Here is a 17,879-nt window from a genome sequence, read left to right as displayed (position 1 = left end):
GAGTTGAATATTCCAATTCTCCACCAGAGTGTCGACAGGATCACAAGCAGAGCCAAGACTAAATCCCTCCAAAGCTTCTCGGAATCCTATTGGATCCAGTAACCTTCTTGGGCAGACCCCCCCGCTAATGCCCCCTGCCCACGGAGTTGGAACGTAGTCATGAGTCCAACCTTAACCAGATAGTGGTCCATCCATGACAATGGGGGAAATTAGTGGATTCCCTACCCATGGAACAGCGCCCTGTTCACAGTGAAAGACCAGATCAAGCGTGTAACCAGCAATATGCGTCAGCTGCAAGACCACTTGAAATAGGCCCATAGATGTCATGGCCGCTATGAACTCCTGAGCTGCCCAAGACAAATTGGTCCCAAAGTGAACATTGAAGTCACCCAGCACCACAAGCCTGGGACACTCCAGCACCAAGCCCGAGACCAAGTCTGTCAGCTCAGTTAGTGACTCTGTTGGGGAGCGGGGTGATCAGTACACCAACAGAAATCCCCATCTATCCCTGGTCCCCAAACTTAATTACACACATTCACTATGGTCAGACACTTTGACAGGGATCCTGGCAAGGGAGATATTGTTCTTTTAGACCACAGCCACTCCACCTCCCCCCTCACATCCCCTCCCCTTCTCTTCAACAGAGTACCCTGGAAGGAGAAGCCAGGACTAGACTGGGCCGCCAGGACTAGACTGGGCCGCCAGCCTCCCCCAACCAAGCTTCTGTAATATGGCAGTGTGACAATGAATGTTGATTAAGATCGAGGAAGAAGTTGCCAGGTTTCTTTTCTTCAGCACTGATGTAAAGTGTTGGGTAGAAAAACTAGAAAAGATAATATAGAAACTTGTTGTTTTGTATGATATCAGACAATGAATTGTTGATGCTGTATTGATTGGCTGGGTCTTTGTGATGAGGTTGAAATATTTAAGTGGTGATAGATTGTCAAAGGTTCTCAGTGAGGTGGCTTTCACCAAAGCATTTATAAAATTGTCCATTAAAAATGAAAAAAAGGTTAGGCAACTTTATTTAAATCTTGCGTTGTGATGGCTTGAGACATTGTTTTCAAATTATCATGAGATGGCTTGAGACATTGTTTTCAAATTATCATGAAAACTGAATAAAGGGAGGTTCATAAGAATTACCTCGCAGTTTTAAGACGTGGTTCATTACTGGTCACTTACTTCACTGGTTCAGACTCTTTTAAGAGATCCTTGAAAGCAGCAACAATATTGATGGAAGCAACTTATTTTTTTTGTTGCTTCTTGGGTAAGCAAGTCTGTGCTGTCAGGTGCAGTTGTCTTAGGTTCAGAGAGCATTTTCTACAATGGAAACATAAGATGTTGAACTTGAGACTGTTTCCAACTCTCTCTTTTTAAAGATAGAAATATGCAGATTTCCCATAGACAACCCTATATGTATTGAATGTTACTCTTTCCCCCTCCCACCCCAAGGAAGTTATGTACATTTATTACAGCATACATGATGCTTGCACATATTTTAAGTACTGGGTGTGACTGTCTTACAGGCCACTTCTGTTGTTGCTGTAGTAAGGAGATGAAAAGAGGCACAATAAGCTGTCTGCAAGTGGAAACTTTGATTTTCTTCTATCCTAAACAAAAATAAAGATTCACATGCCTAATTTGATAATGTGCCTGCTTATAGACACATGTGGAACTGCAAGTGTGTGTGTTGTAGTGCTGTGTCTAATAATACCAGAATCTGTTAGCACTTGTATACAGACTTTTTATTCTCTTCCTACTGAGAGAGCCATGCTCTTGTGGTGTTAAAATATAGAGGGTAGTGGAATTGGGACATTAATCTCACAATAGTCTTCTGTTTCTTAGCTATGTTCTCAGTGTGTAGCAGATAATAGTTTTTACAGGAATGGGTTTTTTTAAACATTTTTGAAGACTATGCAGAGGCTCTAGAAACCAGGGAAGAGACAAGAATACAGGGAAGGTAGTATCTTAAGAGGTTAACACTTTTCAAAACAGATGCTTTCAAACCTTAGACTGAATAGTAACTCATACACTATCTTACCAGCTTTACAAGCCTTCAAGGGATGGGACCATAGTCTAGTGGTAGAGCATCTGCTTTGCATGCAGAAGGTCCCAGGTTCTGTCTCTGGCATCTCCAGGTAGAGCTGCGAAAGCGTCCTGCCTGAAACTTTGGAGAGCCGCTGCCAGTCAGTGTAAACAATACTGAACTGGATTGACCAATGGTATAAGACAGTTTCCTGTGTTGCTTTGAGTCCTGATGTTTAGTATCTAGGGTTGCAAAAGAGGGAAGTTTGTTGCCTGAGGTTACATTTTCAAACGGAATGCAGGATGTTACGTGTCATGTTTGGTTCATTCCATCTACAGGCTGGCTGTTAACTTCATAAGTTTGCTTTCACTCTTTTTGTTATCAATACATTCATTGTGAGGCATCATGTCTTCACAACTCTGCATGTCTGCTTGGTACTAAATGTCTTGGTAGTTCATTCCCCTCTGTTGTCTGGCTGTATACTATGTGTTCATTTTGAATACAATACTGGTGCATGTTTTAATACCTAGATCTAATGCATACTTGACTGGTTATCTGTGTTCCCAAATGCTTAATGGATAAACTAGAAAACTGTGTCCCTGTTATGTACTATTCTAGAGAGTGCTTCTGAATGCTGAACTCCTTTACTTTTGATGATCCAGGCTTCTCTTCTGATAAGCAGATACAATGTCTGCAGTAAAACATTAGACTTGTAACTTCTAAGCTACACACACTTCCTGTTTTCTAAAATGTAGATGTGGTGTTGTACGGGACACAAACAGTGCATGGTGCACCAACACTGAAGTACAGGAGGAGAAAGACACTTGGAAACCTAACAGAGCATCTTAAAATGAAAGGCAAGGTCTCCATCAGAACTCTTCAAAGGGATGCGTCCAGATGAATGATTACAATTAGATTCACAAGTGCACTTAATTTCTCAAAATTGTGATTTCATTCACCTTATACTTCAGACAAACAGATATGCTGCTGTTTTACAAGTGACTTGATAAGCAAATCTTTGCTTCTGTCGGTCTGCAGTTCAGTGAGTGCTAGTGGAGTGTTTCCAAGTCAGGAGACTTGCATAACTCTAGGAGAGCAGTTCTTACTGGACATGAGACAAGCTAGTACTTTGGTATGGAAGAAAAGGTTTATGGTTGTCCTTTGTTTGAGTTGCTGAAATCCATGGCATTAGCCTTTGGTGTAGCATATGTTGATATGAATGATTCATAGTCTTATTTAAAAGAAAAACAAATTCATTTGTACTATAATCAAGAAGATATATATGTAGGTTATGACTCATTCATGTGGCTTCTGCAAGAAGCCTTCTTTTAATTTGTGTGAGGACCACTGGTGAATCGAGCAGTTAATGATGTCTACTGTATATTGTATATTCTTCTCTTGTGATATCATCTCTCTTGAGGAGGACATCTTTGTCTTCAGTTGCAGAATATCTACACATTCTTCTGTTAACCATCAATTCCTAGCTTTTTTCCGCTTCTAATTTTTTTTCTTAGCTACACTGTTGATCCTTCAGCAGATGTCTACTCTTTCACTCTAGATGTCTAGAGTACTTTCTCTAAACTAAAGACACAGAATTTTAGGGCCCAGCTCTCCCCCATCCCCAGCCTTGTGGATACTAGAATAACTTGTTATTAAATTTACACTTAAAAACTGCACATTCCTGAATAGAGTTGTTTGACAGAAATTGGGAAGGAATCAGGCCAGTTAAAAATCAGTGAAGATAACTCTGTGTTTCAGTATCTTTAAGAATGTGCCTCGTTAAACCTATGGGGCCCACAAGGAATTGCAGTTTCTCAAACATAAATGCTTATGAATTATTCTTTAGTTCCTTCCTGCTATCTTTGTTTTGAGCATCCATGGGAATTGCTGCCATCTAGAGGAACAAGACATTATTAGGCAGGTATTTGTGTTATAGAACTTTCATATCATACTGCTCTGGGTTAAATGAAGGAAGAGTGGGATATAATTGTGAAAATAATCATCTTTCTGGACATCTCATGTAGAGGCAAAGAGGCACTGGGTTGTATTATAATTTCCCCCGCGAACAGAAGTTGCTTCATTTTGGGCAGGGGTTAAGATTATTGCTGAGTCCCACATACTAACCTGTTCTGAAGGGTCCCTCCAACCTCAGGAGCTGATTGAGTGTGGGGCATAGGGGGGCTGGAGAGGAAAATGGGAGTGGCAAAACTCCTGCCCTCGTTGCAAAAAGTGGTGCCTTCCATCTGCAAAAGAACGTAGGACACAATCTATGGAATTTCTAAAACTTGATAGTATTTCAGAATGTGAAGTTCTGGTTGAGCTGCAGCTTGACCTCTATCTTGACCTCTTACTTGCTCAGGCTGGTAGGTGAAACCTGAGTCAGACTTGCACAATTTACTGTAGTATGTACAAGCTGATTCGAAGAACACCACAATTTAGGTTGAAATGCCCTTCCTTGATAGGTGGTTCAGGAGGACAAATGGAACCTGTTGAACTAGCTGATGTTTAACAGGACTGTGAATGTTTGTGCTTTCTTGAATAACAGTCTGTTCTCTGCTGTGTTGCAGCTTGCAGTGCAATGCAGTCAACAAGTGATTCCATCCACCTCAAGAATATGCCGACTTGTTTCAGAAAACATGTGCTACTGATTTTGTAGGATTGTATTACTTCAGTGGATAAATTACTTGAAGATAAAGAAAATTAACGTGCATACTTTAAGTAGTCCAAACACTTTAAAGAGATAAGACAATCTACGTTAATGGACTAATTAATACCTCTAATACAACACCCTATCTGCTTATGATTTACTCTGAGGTATCATTAGCTGCCTAAGCTATGGATTGGTTTTGCTTTATGCTGTGTTAGAAAATTCTGTCTGCCAATACGGGGGGTGAAAGAGAGATACTCACTCTTCAGCTTGTTTACTCTGCTTTTATCCTGTTTTTAGGGCCCAGTAATTTATGCACAGTTGGATCACTCCGGAGGGCATTCCAGTGACAAGATCAACAAGTCAGAGTCTGTGGTCTATGCTGATATTCGGAAGAACTGAGGAGATCCCAATCTATCCAAAGCTAAACAAAAATTCAAACTGGAATCGCTTGAAGAAATTTGACCCAGAGAACTCACATGTGGCCTTTGATGCCTCGGCTAGGACCAATGCATGTGCATACAGAAAGAAAGAGATTATATATGTATTGTGTGTAAATATTCTATTTAATCGTACAGAAATGAGACCAATGTTGCATGTTTAAATATGGTAAGAATTCTGCTTATAAATTGCCAATATTTTTTTTATCTAGGATAAGGGGATGAAAGTGAGTATTCATATTACACCTTTAGGTAAATTTTGTCTTAATTGTTCTATGGGAAAACTGGAAAAGTCCTGGATGTTCTAAATGAATTTGATACTTTGTTTTTACAGGCTCTGTTTCTCTGATGAAATGGACATGAGAAAAACTCTCTGCATGATTATTCCCTTCCCTCATCTGGTGCTTTTCACACTTCATTTTTTCTTACAACTTGACTTATTTCACATCAACATCCAGTTAGCATTCCCCAGGAGAAAAAACTGATGCTCTCCTTTAGCTCCCAGCCTCTTCATCTATCGGCTGAAGCCAAAGTTGTACCTTCAGGGCATTAAACAAACATCTGCCTCTTTCATTCAGTTTCCTGTAAACAAAATAGCTTTTAAATGCATATAAATCTTCATTGGGAGATTGTTTTAATGCAACATTAACAGTCCCCTTCACTTTAATCTTTCTCCCTGTACATCTCTACAAGTAATACTTTATTGGTCTACTAGGGTTTCTGCAATAAAGGTGAAATGAATTCTTTTCTTTGACTAAAATAGAATACCAGGGGAACTGCTGGTTGAGCCCCTTCAGTTCAGTCTTGATATGGCTTTCACAGAAATGCTCGTGTTGATTGGCCTCTAGTGAGTAGCAATGGCTTGTTGGAGATATTGCAGTTTGTGAAAAGAACTTGTAAGAACTTATGGAAATCACTCACAACTTTATCCCTAATCTGTTGGTTCTAGAGGGCTGTTGTGCCCGGGGCACAGTTCTTTTCTTGGGTCCAAGACGGCAAGTCACACACACAGTTGGAAGGTGAATAAATGTAATTTTAATTGGAGAAAGATAAAGGAGTAAAAGGCTTACATCCCTTGCAATGCACATTACCGGGGATCCCTTTGTGGAAGGGGATGTTGCTCTTAGCAGTGGTCCAAGGCACTCACATGCTAGTCCATTGGTGAGATCCAATTAGCACTCTAAAGGGGCTGCCGTTTATAGTTGATTGTAAATAAGCTTCACTTGCTGGCAAATAGCATGAGCAAAGGCATGGCAAACACAGGTATTCAGAGGGACAGTATAATGAGCGAGGTTCTTGCATAGACCACTGATAAGGTGATGTGGCTAATTATATCACTAACCAAAACGAGATCAGCAGAGATGAGAGGGAGAGAGAATGATTTATATGGGCCTCTCACTCTCAGGCAAGATGGCTGCCCTGTGCCTTCTACACAGGGACTGGCACATGCATTATACTACATTTCATTGCTGAGATCCTGACACAAAATTCCCCTGCTTGAGATATGATATAATCTTGTGCAAGCGGCTCTGTCCCTATCATGTCATTACAAGGGGGTACTTTGTGGGAGTCATGAAACGTGATAGAATAGGATTTTTAATTTTTATTTTTTTACATTTTATATCCCACTCTTCCTCCAAGGAACCCAGAGCGGTGTACTGCATACTTAAGTTTCTCCAAATAACAAACTTTCTACTTCAAGAGGACAAGATCAGTGTCCTGTTCTCACTTGTTCAGCAGTGTGCAGACATACCTGCAAACAGGAAAAGGTTTCTCTGAGCACAGTCCCCTCTCTGTTCCTACAAGGGCACATTTGGAGCCTCCAAACTGAATGCCATTCTCTCCTTCCCATGTCTCAGGCAGGCTGTTCATCTTCCCCCAAGCACCTTGCATGTTTATTTGCTCAAATGTTTGTGGTGCCTTTAAAAAACCCCAACACAAAACAGTTTTACATTAAAAACATTCTAAGATAGGGAGGCAGCTTTGTGCAAGACTGGCTGGTCAGTGCTTTGTAAATCCAGCCTCTGCTGAAAGCCAGAACAGGCTTCCCTTGAGCTTAATCCAGAAGAGAAGATTGTACATGTTCCCAAAATGCGATGAGTATGCTTCCACAGTGTGTATTTAATGTGAAAAATGTTTGTATGCACCCTTAATGTTTGGGCTTTTAGGAGATCTTTTAAAATAGAATAATTAGATGAAGTGTATTAGAGGTTCTCATATTGTGCTGTGGCCAGCTTACTGCTGTCTCCAGGACAGGTAAACTTGGTATTTATTGATTATTATTTTTTTGCTCTAAGAAAATGTTGAATGATAGAGGATAACTTCTTGAGAGAGGAAAATGTTGCTGCTTTTGGATAAGGTAAATTGTAAGCTTCTCTACATACTTTGTCTGAACTTGTTGGTTAGTACAGTATTTTTGTGGAATAGATTAGTTGAAGACGGCAAGACTAAACATCTTTCTTTTAAATATATTGACATGAAGCTTGCTTACTTGTTTGGAGTAATGGCATAATTCATGAGTTGATCAGCTGTTATGATCTTCCAGATAGGTGACTTTTATGTACCCTGCTACTGATCCCATGAGGAGATGGTGAAGTACATATTGTGTCCTCTAATCTATCTCCTATTCCTATTTAACACTCCTCTTCTGAGTCTCTGAAAGTCTTTACCCTGTAAGTACATGCCTTCCTGCAGTTGGACTGGAGAAAATCTTGTGCTGTTCCTGGCCATTATCTTGACTCTCTCTTCAGTTATTGCTGCCTTTCTCTTACCATTTTTTCCTCCCCATATAGTTGGTCTGTGCAATTGTATGCCATTGTGCATTCATTCACCATTGTCTTCCTTTAATTTTACTTTAATTTCTTTTTATTGGAAATGAAATTGGTCACTTCATGGTCCATCTCAAATACCCCCAACACCTTCCCTGTTGGCTTTTTCACACTAGATCTTATTTGTTTGAGTTTAGTAGGGGTAGTGGGTACATAAGAACAGCCCTGCTGGATCCGGCACAAGGTCCATCTAGTCCAGCATCCTGTTTCACACAGTGGCCTGCTAGATGGCTTTGGAGAGCCCACAGGCAAGAGGTATGTGCATGCCCTCTCTCCTGCTGTTGCTCCCCTGCAACTGGTATTGAGAGGAATCGTGCCTCTGAGGCTGGAGATGGTCCAATGCCTCTCAATACCAGTTGCACGGGTACATTGTAGAAATGCATACTTTAGTGGAGGGCGGGATGCATTATTCTTGTGGGGAAAGGAAGTATGCATGGATCTTGCATTGGTTAGTGCCTGGGCAGCAAGAGAGAAAAGTGAATGAAATGTGACGATAATACTAGTCTGCACACTCCTGCATACTAGAGACCTGATTAGTTTTACAATATGCTTTTAATATTCATGACACCTTGCTGTGTTGAATTGAGCCTATTTATTTTTCTCTTGCCTTTCTGTGGCTTTTTAGTAGAAAAATGGAAAATCTTCAGGTGCTTTTTAAAGCTTCTCCAGTGCTACACTGGTCACCACTATTTTATTGTACTATTGCAGTTGCATTTTGCTGTCTTCTACAGAAAACTGATTATAAATCTACTAATAGGCCACAGTTAAATTTGTGGTGGATCACAAAGCCCCTACTGGTTGCTGGGATTCTTGCAAAAAGTGTTGTTCTGATCCTGTACTCCTTTAACTATGTTGAAATCCCGAGTGTACATTCTGGCTTTAGATCTATAAAACACATCAGCAGACCATGGGGATTCCTGTTAAAAATGTAGACTATGCAAGATTGAAGTTGGCCTATTCCTTCTCTGGAACTATCTCTTAGATTGAATGCTGTTGTGCCTGGAGGTAGTCTTGTAAAGTGTGTATATAGTTTAATGGGAGACACATACAGACTGCCATTAACAGAAGCAGAGGATATATTGTTTGCTTATTCCTGTGCAAGTTTGTGACTGTGAAGCCATGGCTCACAGTTGCCTTTTATCACTGTCATTCTGCTTCATATATGTAAACTAAACTGTAATAGAATGCCAGAAACTTATTAAATGACAGACATCTGGTTTAATTAATGAACTACTATTCTAACTATTCATTGGTTAGATACTTGTCACAAGCACTTATGAGTAATAGCAGTCAAATGAGCAATAGAAGTCAGTTGTAGTAATAGGAGATATCCTACTCAGGTCTTTATTTTGTAGTACAGCATCTAGAACTGGATAGAATCTTTGATTCCAGCACTTTTTAGGAGGGGAGCAAGTCAATATATAATTTCTTGGCCTCTACCTCTTTTCCTGATGAGTTTTGATTTGACACCCATGTATCATGTTGCTACCAGTATTGGCAGCAATTCCTTAAACTTCTTTATGAGGAAAAGTTCTGTGAACTTCAGAGCTGATCCTTTGACATGTATATTCCAGTTACTCAACATTTTTTTTTTTAAGAAGAGCTTGAATACTTAGTGCAGTGTAGATGGTTAACTTCATTGTCATCGTCGTCCTATCCTTTCTTAAAATGCGCTGCTTGTAGCTTTGGGGAGGGTAAAGTAGCAGACTGCTTAACAAATACCATAAAGTGACCACTTTCATTTCCTTTCCTGATTGTTTCTTTGATTTGTTCATGAGGCAAAAATGCAACAGGTGTATTGCTTAGCTGTCCAAGGCATAGAACCTCTAGAGGAAAATGGTGGCACCCTGACACACACAGCAATTGATCTGTCTGAAATATGTTCCATGTGCTATGCTCTCATTTGTGAATAGGGTTCTCTCTAAATTAAAAGTGCAGTCCAACCGCATTTAAGATCCAGCTTGTCACTGATTTTGGTGGAGGTGGATGGGCCCTCTTTTTAGAAAAAGCAAAGTACTAGGTGTTACAATTCATGAATTAACTGCTGCATCCTTGCATCTTGTCCAAATAACTTTTAGAATGACGTTAATTAATTCTTCATGGTAAATCATGTTTTGAGTGGGTAGAATATAATAATTCAATAGCATTTGGGGAAGGAACTTAAGATCTTTCAGACTGTTGTACGTAATCTTCTTTGTGCATGAGGCTTTTGTCTCTCTCTGGAGTGCTTCTTGTCTCTACTGTATCAACATTCCAGTGTGTGAACAGAGAAACTAGAATTGTTTTGTCTTAATTTTTGAAGTACATTGTGTGATCATCTGTCTTGTAACTGGCTCTGTAAAACACAAACCTTCGAAGGTGTGCAAATTGTTGCGATGAAGTGAGCAGGTGTTTAACCCCTGAAGTTTTAAGTCTTGTTCAGAGTTTACATTATTCTTGTATCTACCCCAAACCTTTTAAAATCAGGATTTTTGTATGTGGATGGGAGTGTGAGTGTGTGTGTACATGCCCCCTTTTCCTAAAAGCCTGTTTCCTAATTTCAGCTCTAGGGGCCACCTCAGCATGTGTAAGGGCAACTTTCCTCCCATGGTGCTGTACTTAAATGCCCTTTTCTGTGAAAGGCAATCAAGATCTAATAAAGGACTCCTAATTGTGAACGTTTGCTCCCCAAACCTCAGACCGTCTTCTCAAGGTCTCCCCTTTTGTGCTATACAACTTCACACAATGCAGATACTGAGCCCTTTTCTACTTTTGTTTCTGCACTTTTTAAGAACTGGAATTGAACTTAATATAAAGTTGTACAGTCTTTCTTTTCCCCACTTTCTGAAAAGCAGCAGCTGCATGGAAAGGACTCCTTAAGCAGTTTGCTCATTTTTTGGAAAGCACCACTATGAGGGTACCACACTATGATGCTGCTAGGTTGGAGGGGTGGGGGAGAAAGGCATAAACACCTATAAAATGGGTGTATAATTTGGTGGAAGGGTTTGTTCTACATGGTCTTTGTAAAGTTAAAGCAGGTACCACTGGTAGCATACTCTTTGTTTTGACTTGCTTCTAAGTTGGACACACACTCCATTGGATATTTACATGTTTTCTATTGTACTCTTGTGAATATTTTAATACACTTTTTCCATTAGTGGTCTGTGTGTTTCGTATGTTAAATGATAATAAACACATTGAAATGCCTTTCTTACACACACTGATACAAGGGCAAGATTCGGCCACTGTGAGCACTCATTCAGCCTTGTGGGGGGAAGTGGAGGAGGATGGAGATCCACCACAGTACTGTTATGCTTTTCTATGCATCCATACATGGTAGGGCTCTGCACAATTTGAAAATATCTGATCAAGTCAGATCCAGAACTACAGATATTGGTCCAGATCATTTCGAACCATTCAGTATTCAGGAGTTGAGAACTACCAATTTTGTTATTTGCAATAATCCGCGGGGAAGTCCCATGGGGAAAGGAAAACATGGCAAAAATCTGGTTAGCCCAGGAGTCTTGAAAGCGGGCACACCTGTAGATAAGAATGGCCAGACTCTGTATTCAATTAGAAGTGAATCCAGCCATCCATTTTAAGAAGTAACCCAGAAATTGTACTCTGGCAATCAAAGAAAAATTGACACAATCTTGGAGAAGTGATGTGAAACCCAGAAACTGGCTGCTCTGCTTTTTAAAACTTGAGTAAAATAACTAGGTAAAAACTTTTAAAAAATGAATTAAAATTCATGGGCAGGCAGATAGATGCCAGAATATGGCTCCCCACCACCCCAGCAGTTGGGAGAAAATGTGGACTCCTGCTGCCAGTTGGACCTCTGAACTAAACTTTGGAGCATTTCAGAACAGTGTCTGAACTCAGACCTGAACGAGGCTTCCTTCGGTCAGGGTGAGAGTATCCCTTACACCTTCTTACCTGGCCCATGTCCAACATCACAGGCCTAATACCTGGAACATAATAAATCACCATTATTACATGCCTAAGAGCTGCCTTAAACAAGGTTGCTTGTTTACTTAAGAGCTACTGCTCCTTTAATACTAAACTAGAAATGTAGGAAGCAAAGTGATCTAATCCTCAGGTTGCACAAGAAGTTACTGTAACTAGGGATGTGCATGGAACCGTGGCGGAGATGTTGCTTTAAGAGCGGGGGAGGGTGCACTAGCTCTCCTGCTGCTCCTCCCCACTGGCGTCAGTTTTTGTAAAAGCCCATCAGGGCAGCAGCGTATCTCCCTGCTGCCCTGTTGTCTGGATACGACTGGAAGTCCCTGACACACCTGCACACGCAGGCACACTGGGGACTTCTGGACAATGGGGGCAACGGGGTGGTATGCTGCTGCCCCAATGGGCTTTTACAAAAACAAATGCCGGTGGGGGGGGGGATGGCGGGAGAGTTAGTGCACCCTCCCACGCTCTTAAAGCTAGATGCCCCCTGCTGGCAAACCGGTGGAATCGCCAGTTATTCAAACCATTTTGGAGACCCATAAAGGGTCTCCGAATCAGTTCCGTGCACATCCCTAACAACTCGGATACAGTAAGTCAATACAGGTTTGAATCAGACCTCCCACGATTGTGAGAGTCTTGTCTCAGTTCTATGCAGAAGTAAAATGAAACAGCTACCAGCTAGACTGAAATTTGACTAAATTCTTGTATCTGCTACATGCCATGTTTGTTCCTATCACAACAAAAGTGAATGTTGTTGGGACTAATTGTACTGTAACTAAGATCATCCCTGGTCTTAGTTCTAATAAGGCCTGCATGATGAAGAATTGATTCTAGTTTCCAGCACTGCTCCATCTTATTATTAAGAGTCTTGTGCCCTAAAGAGAAATCCAGACAAGCAAAACTGATATGCAGTGTGTGTGATCATACACATATGCTTGCTTGTGTACTGACCACTGAAAGTAGAATTGGGGCACTGTTCTGTTTGCTAGGTGCTACTTCTACAACCAGCAAAACAAGATGCTAAAGTATTTTCTCTCGGATTTGGGGGTTGCTTTTTTGAAAGATAGCTTTGGTAGGGGATCACTTTAAAGGTGTTAAAGTTAGTTGGATCTTAAGTACCAGCATCTGGATACATGATGAAGCAACCTTACAGATGGTAAGACTGGTTTTGCTATGTGCCTGGATGAGAGTCCACATGGGAAAGGCCTTTTAAAGAAAGGCAGGACATATTTCACTGTTTATTATCTTCACTAAGAAAGGAGTTTGCATGTATGTCCAAAACAAGTTCTGGTGTCCTAAACCTTTAGTACTGACTATCTTATATATAAATGTTAAAGCAAAAGCTTTAACAGAGCAGCAGCCACAGTTTTGTAAAACAAAAGTATATTTCTGCTCTTGATTTTTCACTATTGTATACACTTTCGAAACCATACTAGTCCAAATTGTCATGAAGGTGAAGATGTTTTACAAATTATCATCTACTCCAAAGGTGCTTGTGTGCTTTGTGGGAATTGAGTCTGTCCAGTCAAAATTTAATTTCAAATGGCTAGATCCATTCCATGAAGCTGTGTCTGGGACATATTTATAGTTTCTCTAACAAGAGTTGAGCACCAGATCTCTGCAAAGAGATATGAAACATTACCACTATTTCACTAATTGCTGACACCTGAAGATCTGTCTATTAGCTTGATTTCTGTATCAAAACTGGGCAGATTGCCCTATAAGAACAGCCCTGCTGGATGAGGCCCATTTAGTCCAGCATCCTGTTTCACACAGGATGCTGGGAAGCCCACAGGCAGGAGCTGAGGGCATGCCCCTCCTCCTGCTGTAACTCTGCTGCATCTGGTATTGAGTCATCCTACCTCTGAGGCTGGAGGAGGCCTATAGCCCTCAGACTAGTAATCACTGATAGACCTCCATGAAGTTATCCAAACCCCTCTTAAAGCTATCCAGGTTGTTGGCTGTCACTACATCTTGTGGCAGAGAATTCCACAAGTTGATTATGTGTTGTGTGAAAAAACTTTTGTTTGTCCTAAATTTCTTAAGACCCCTGGTTCTAGTGTTATGAGAGGGGGGAGAAAAACTCTCTCTCCACACCATGCATTATTTTATATACCTCTATCATGTTTCCCTGAAGTCATCTTTTTTTCTCAACTAAAAAGCCCCAGGTGTTGTAGCCTTGCTTCATAAGGAAGCTGCTACAGGCCCATAAACATCTCGGTTGCCCTCTAGTGCACCTTTTCCAGTTCAATGTCCTTTAGGTATGGTGACCAGAATTGTATGCTGTACTCTCAAGTGTGGCCACACCATAGTTTTGTATAAGGGCATTATAATATTAGCAGTTTTATTTTCAGTCTCCTTCCTAATGATCCCTAGCATGGAACAGGCCTTCTTCACAGCTGCTACACATTGAATTCACACATTCAACCAGCTGTCCACCACAGCCCCAAGATCCCTCTCCTGGTCAGTCACCATCAGCTCAGATCCGATCACTTTACACTTGCCAACGTTGCGGTTGCATTTGACATTTTGTTGCCCACTCACCCAGTTTGGAGAGATCCTTTTGGAGCTCCTCACAATCAGTTTTGTATTTCACTACCCAAAAGAGTTTGGTGTCATCTGCAAATTTGGCCACCTTGCTGCTTACACCTACTTCTAGATCATTTATGAATAAATTAAAAAGCACCGGTCCCAGTACAGATCCCTGGGGGACCCCACTTTCTTTCCTCCATTGTGAAAACTCTCCATTTATCCCTACCCTCTGTTTCCTGTCCTTCAGCCAGTTACCAAACCACACATGTACTTATCCCATGACTGCAAAGTTTTCTCAAGAGTCTGATGAGGAACTAGTCAAGCTTTTTGGAAGTCCAGGTATACTATGTCAACTGGATCACCTTTATCCACACACCTGCTGACACTCTCAGAGAACTCCAAAAGGTTGGCAAGGCAAGATTTACCTTTGTAGCAGCCATGCTGGTTCTCCTCCAGCAGGACCTGTTCTTCTGTGTGCACTACTATTTTATCCTTGAGAATGCTTTCCATCAATTTCCCCAGAAAATACATTAAGCTAACGAGCCCGTAATTTCCCAGATCACCCCTGGATCTCTTTTTGAAAATAGGTATTATATTGGCTTCTTTCCAGTCTTCCAGTACAGAGCCTGACTGTAGGGATAAGTTATATTTTAGCAAGGAGGTTGGCAATTTCACTTTTGAGTTCTTTAAAGACTCTGGGATGGATGCTGTCTGACCCTGGAGATTTGCTAGTTTAATTTTTCCAGCCTGTTTAGATAACTGTCTCTTGTCACCTATCTGTGCCTGTGTTAGACTTCTTTGGTGATTCTCTCCCACATGTATGCTGAATTTGATTGCACCATGGTTACTGTTCCCAAAGGGTCCATGACACTGACATCACACACCAGGTCCTTGGTGCCACTCAGGATTAAGTCCAAGGTCACCTTCTTGCTGTTTGGTTCCATGACCAACTCTTCTAGGGCACAGTCATTCAGCATATCTAGAATTTTGGCCTCTTTGTCATTACCTGACTGAGTTTACCCAGTCTATGTGGGTAATTGAAGTCACCCATTATTACTACCCTTTCTCTCCTTGATGCTTCCCTAATTTTCTCCTCGAACTCCCAGTCACTGTTAGCGTTTTGATCTGGAGGGTGATAGTACGTCTCCAGTAGCACCCTTCCTTTCAGGCCTTGTATTGTCACCCACAGGGTTTCTGGAGGACTCCGGTCCACCTAGGTTTTCTACCTTGTTAGGATTCTATCCCATCTTTAACATACAGTGCTACTCCACTTACAAGGTACTCCTCCCTGTTCTTTTTATAGAGTTTATAATCCAGGGATAAGTGTCCCATTAGTTCTCACAGTTCCATGTTTCTGTTATGTCCACTATATCTATTTATTCATTAGCAACCAAGCACTCCAGCTCACCCATCTTGGTTCAGAGGCTTCTGGCATTGGCATATAAGCACCTATATGCTGAATCTCTTACCTAGTGTGTGCTGTCTTTCTTTTTATCTCTTTGACCGGGTAGCACAGCCTTCTATCTACTCTTTATATGGTTTTACTCTGTCCCCTTCTGTTTTATCTGATTTTTACACCCTTACACCTTAAGGGGTGGCATTTGCCTAACTGGATACTGCCCAGCTCCTGTCAGCTATTCCCCTTTTAAAAGCTGCTCTGCAACCTTTTTTTAAGTGCCAGCAGTCTGGTTCCATCTTGGTTCAAATGGAGCCCATCCCTTTTGTACAGGCTTCTCTTGCCCCAAAATATATCCCAGTGCCCAACAAATCTAAACCCCTCCCCCTGGCACCAGTGTCATCCACACATTGAGACCTCTCATCTCTGCCTATCTTGCTGACCCTGCACATGGAACAGGTAGCATTTCAGAGAATGCTACCTTTGGGGTTCTGGACTTCAATATGCTACCTATCAGCATAAATTTGGCTTCCAGGACCTCCCAACTGCATTTCCCCACATAATCGGTGCCAACATGCACCATAACAGCTGGCTCCTCCCCAGCGCTGCCTAACAGCCCATCTAGATGCCACGTGATGTCAGCAACCTTCACACCAGGCAGGCAAGTCACCGTGTGTTCTACACATGGGTCACAGACCCATCTCTCTATACCTCTGATTGAATCGCCCATTACAAGGAAGTCCCCAACCCTCAGATTAGTCTCCCCTGAGCAAGGGAATATGGGTTCATCATCCATGGAAGGGGTCCCTTCTAAAGGAGCATTTCCCTCTTCCTCAGACTGATGTCCTCCTTCCGAGACCTTCATGTTCTGACAGCAGAGGAGCTATCAGCCTTTGAGTGGGATGTCTTTACTACATCCCTGAAGGTCTCATCTACATACCTTCTTGTCTCTCTTGAGCTTCTCCAGATCCGCCACCTTGGGCTTGAGGAAACAAACTGGTTTCCTGAGAGCCAGGAGCTCCTTGCATTGAGCACACACCTATGACTTCTGCCCATGGAGCAAATAGCCATATATGAGATTCTGTGCAATACACTGGGAAGTGCCCCTTCCTGTGCTGGCTTTCTATCTTCATAACTGCTTTTGTTTGCTGCTTAGAGTATTTGGATATTATTAGACAGTTAGGTCTTAGCTGTATTGGTCAGCTATTTAACAGTTTCAACTTCCTTGCCCAAGATTATGGAGGAGGGAATAGTACCTACCTTTTCTTCTTACTGGACTCCTTGTGATCAAGGGGACTTGTTTCAGGCTCCCCCACACACTTCCACGCAAAACTCCAATGCCCTGTTTGCTATCCCTGTTCACTAAGCTCTCTGGCCTTCACCTCTTTTATAGAGAGTAGGCTTCAAACTGAAACTGGAATGTGTCCCCTCCCACCAGCTGTGACTCACTACAGCCCTATCTGATTCCTCTCTCTATTCCTCTCCAGGCAGAGAGAAACTACTAAATGACACACAGCTCCCAAAGCTAGCCCTGGCAAACAACAACCACCATACTGGGACTTCTCCCTTAAAGAGAAACCCACCCCTTAATCTCCCTCTCTCCTGTTAGTTTCGGGTTGTTTTGTGTAGAAAAGCTTGCTTACCTCCCTGAATCTGCTTCTGCTCCTCCCAGAATAGGCTTAAGCATAAACAATTCAAGTATCTAACTAGCTTAATATCTACACTTTCATTGGCTGTACATCTATAGATATCTAATAGGTTTTGTATAAAAGGTATATCTAGAATTGTCAAAAACCAACTATATGGCCCAATACCACAGGATTAAATTAGCACTTAAGTCCTCCCTCTTCCAATACACAACTAGTATCAGATGAAATACAAGACCCTGGAAGCAGTAGTTAATACTGATCTGTGTACTACACAAACCTTGGCATTATTTGCCCAAATGCCAGTGGCTGTAGGGAATATTGAGTTTATTCCCATGCCACAAATATTTTAATCTGGATTGCTCATTGAGGCATCTGACAGAACTGAATAGTAATATTCGGATTAGACTATAGTAAAATCT

The 17,879-nt window shown here is 41.5% G+C and overlaps 1 protein-coding gene across 4 annotated transcripts in view; it reads left to right on the top strand.

Moving 5' to 3' along the window:
- Positions 1 to 11,077, top strand: part of LOC128350225 (myelin protein zero-like protein 1) — a 32,522-nt gene extending 21,445 nt beyond the window's left edge. For 3 of the 4 annotated variants that reach the window (XM_053308132.1, XM_053308126.1, XM_053308129.1), the window contains one exon: positions 4,974 to 11,077. In XM_053308132.1, the coding sequence (XP_053164107.1) occupies positions 4,974 to 4,983 (10 nt within the window). In that variant the 3' untranslated portion in view covers positions 4,984 to 11,077. The other variant, XM_053308128.1, reaches the window with a different exon arrangement.
- The last annotated feature ends 6,802 nt before the right edge of the window (positions 11,078 to 17,879 follow it).

The sequence above is a fragment of the Hemicordylus capensis genome, chromosome 3 (genome assembly GCF_027244095.1).
Source record: "Hemicordylus capensis ecotype Gifberg chromosome 3, rHemCap1.1.pri, whole genome shotgun sequence".
Lineage (NCBI taxonomy): Eukaryota > Metazoa > Chordata > Lepidosauria > Squamata > Cordylidae > Hemicordylus > Hemicordylus capensis.
Note: the sequence above shows the minus strand (reverse complement) of the source record. Positions and strands in the feature narration are given on the sequence as shown.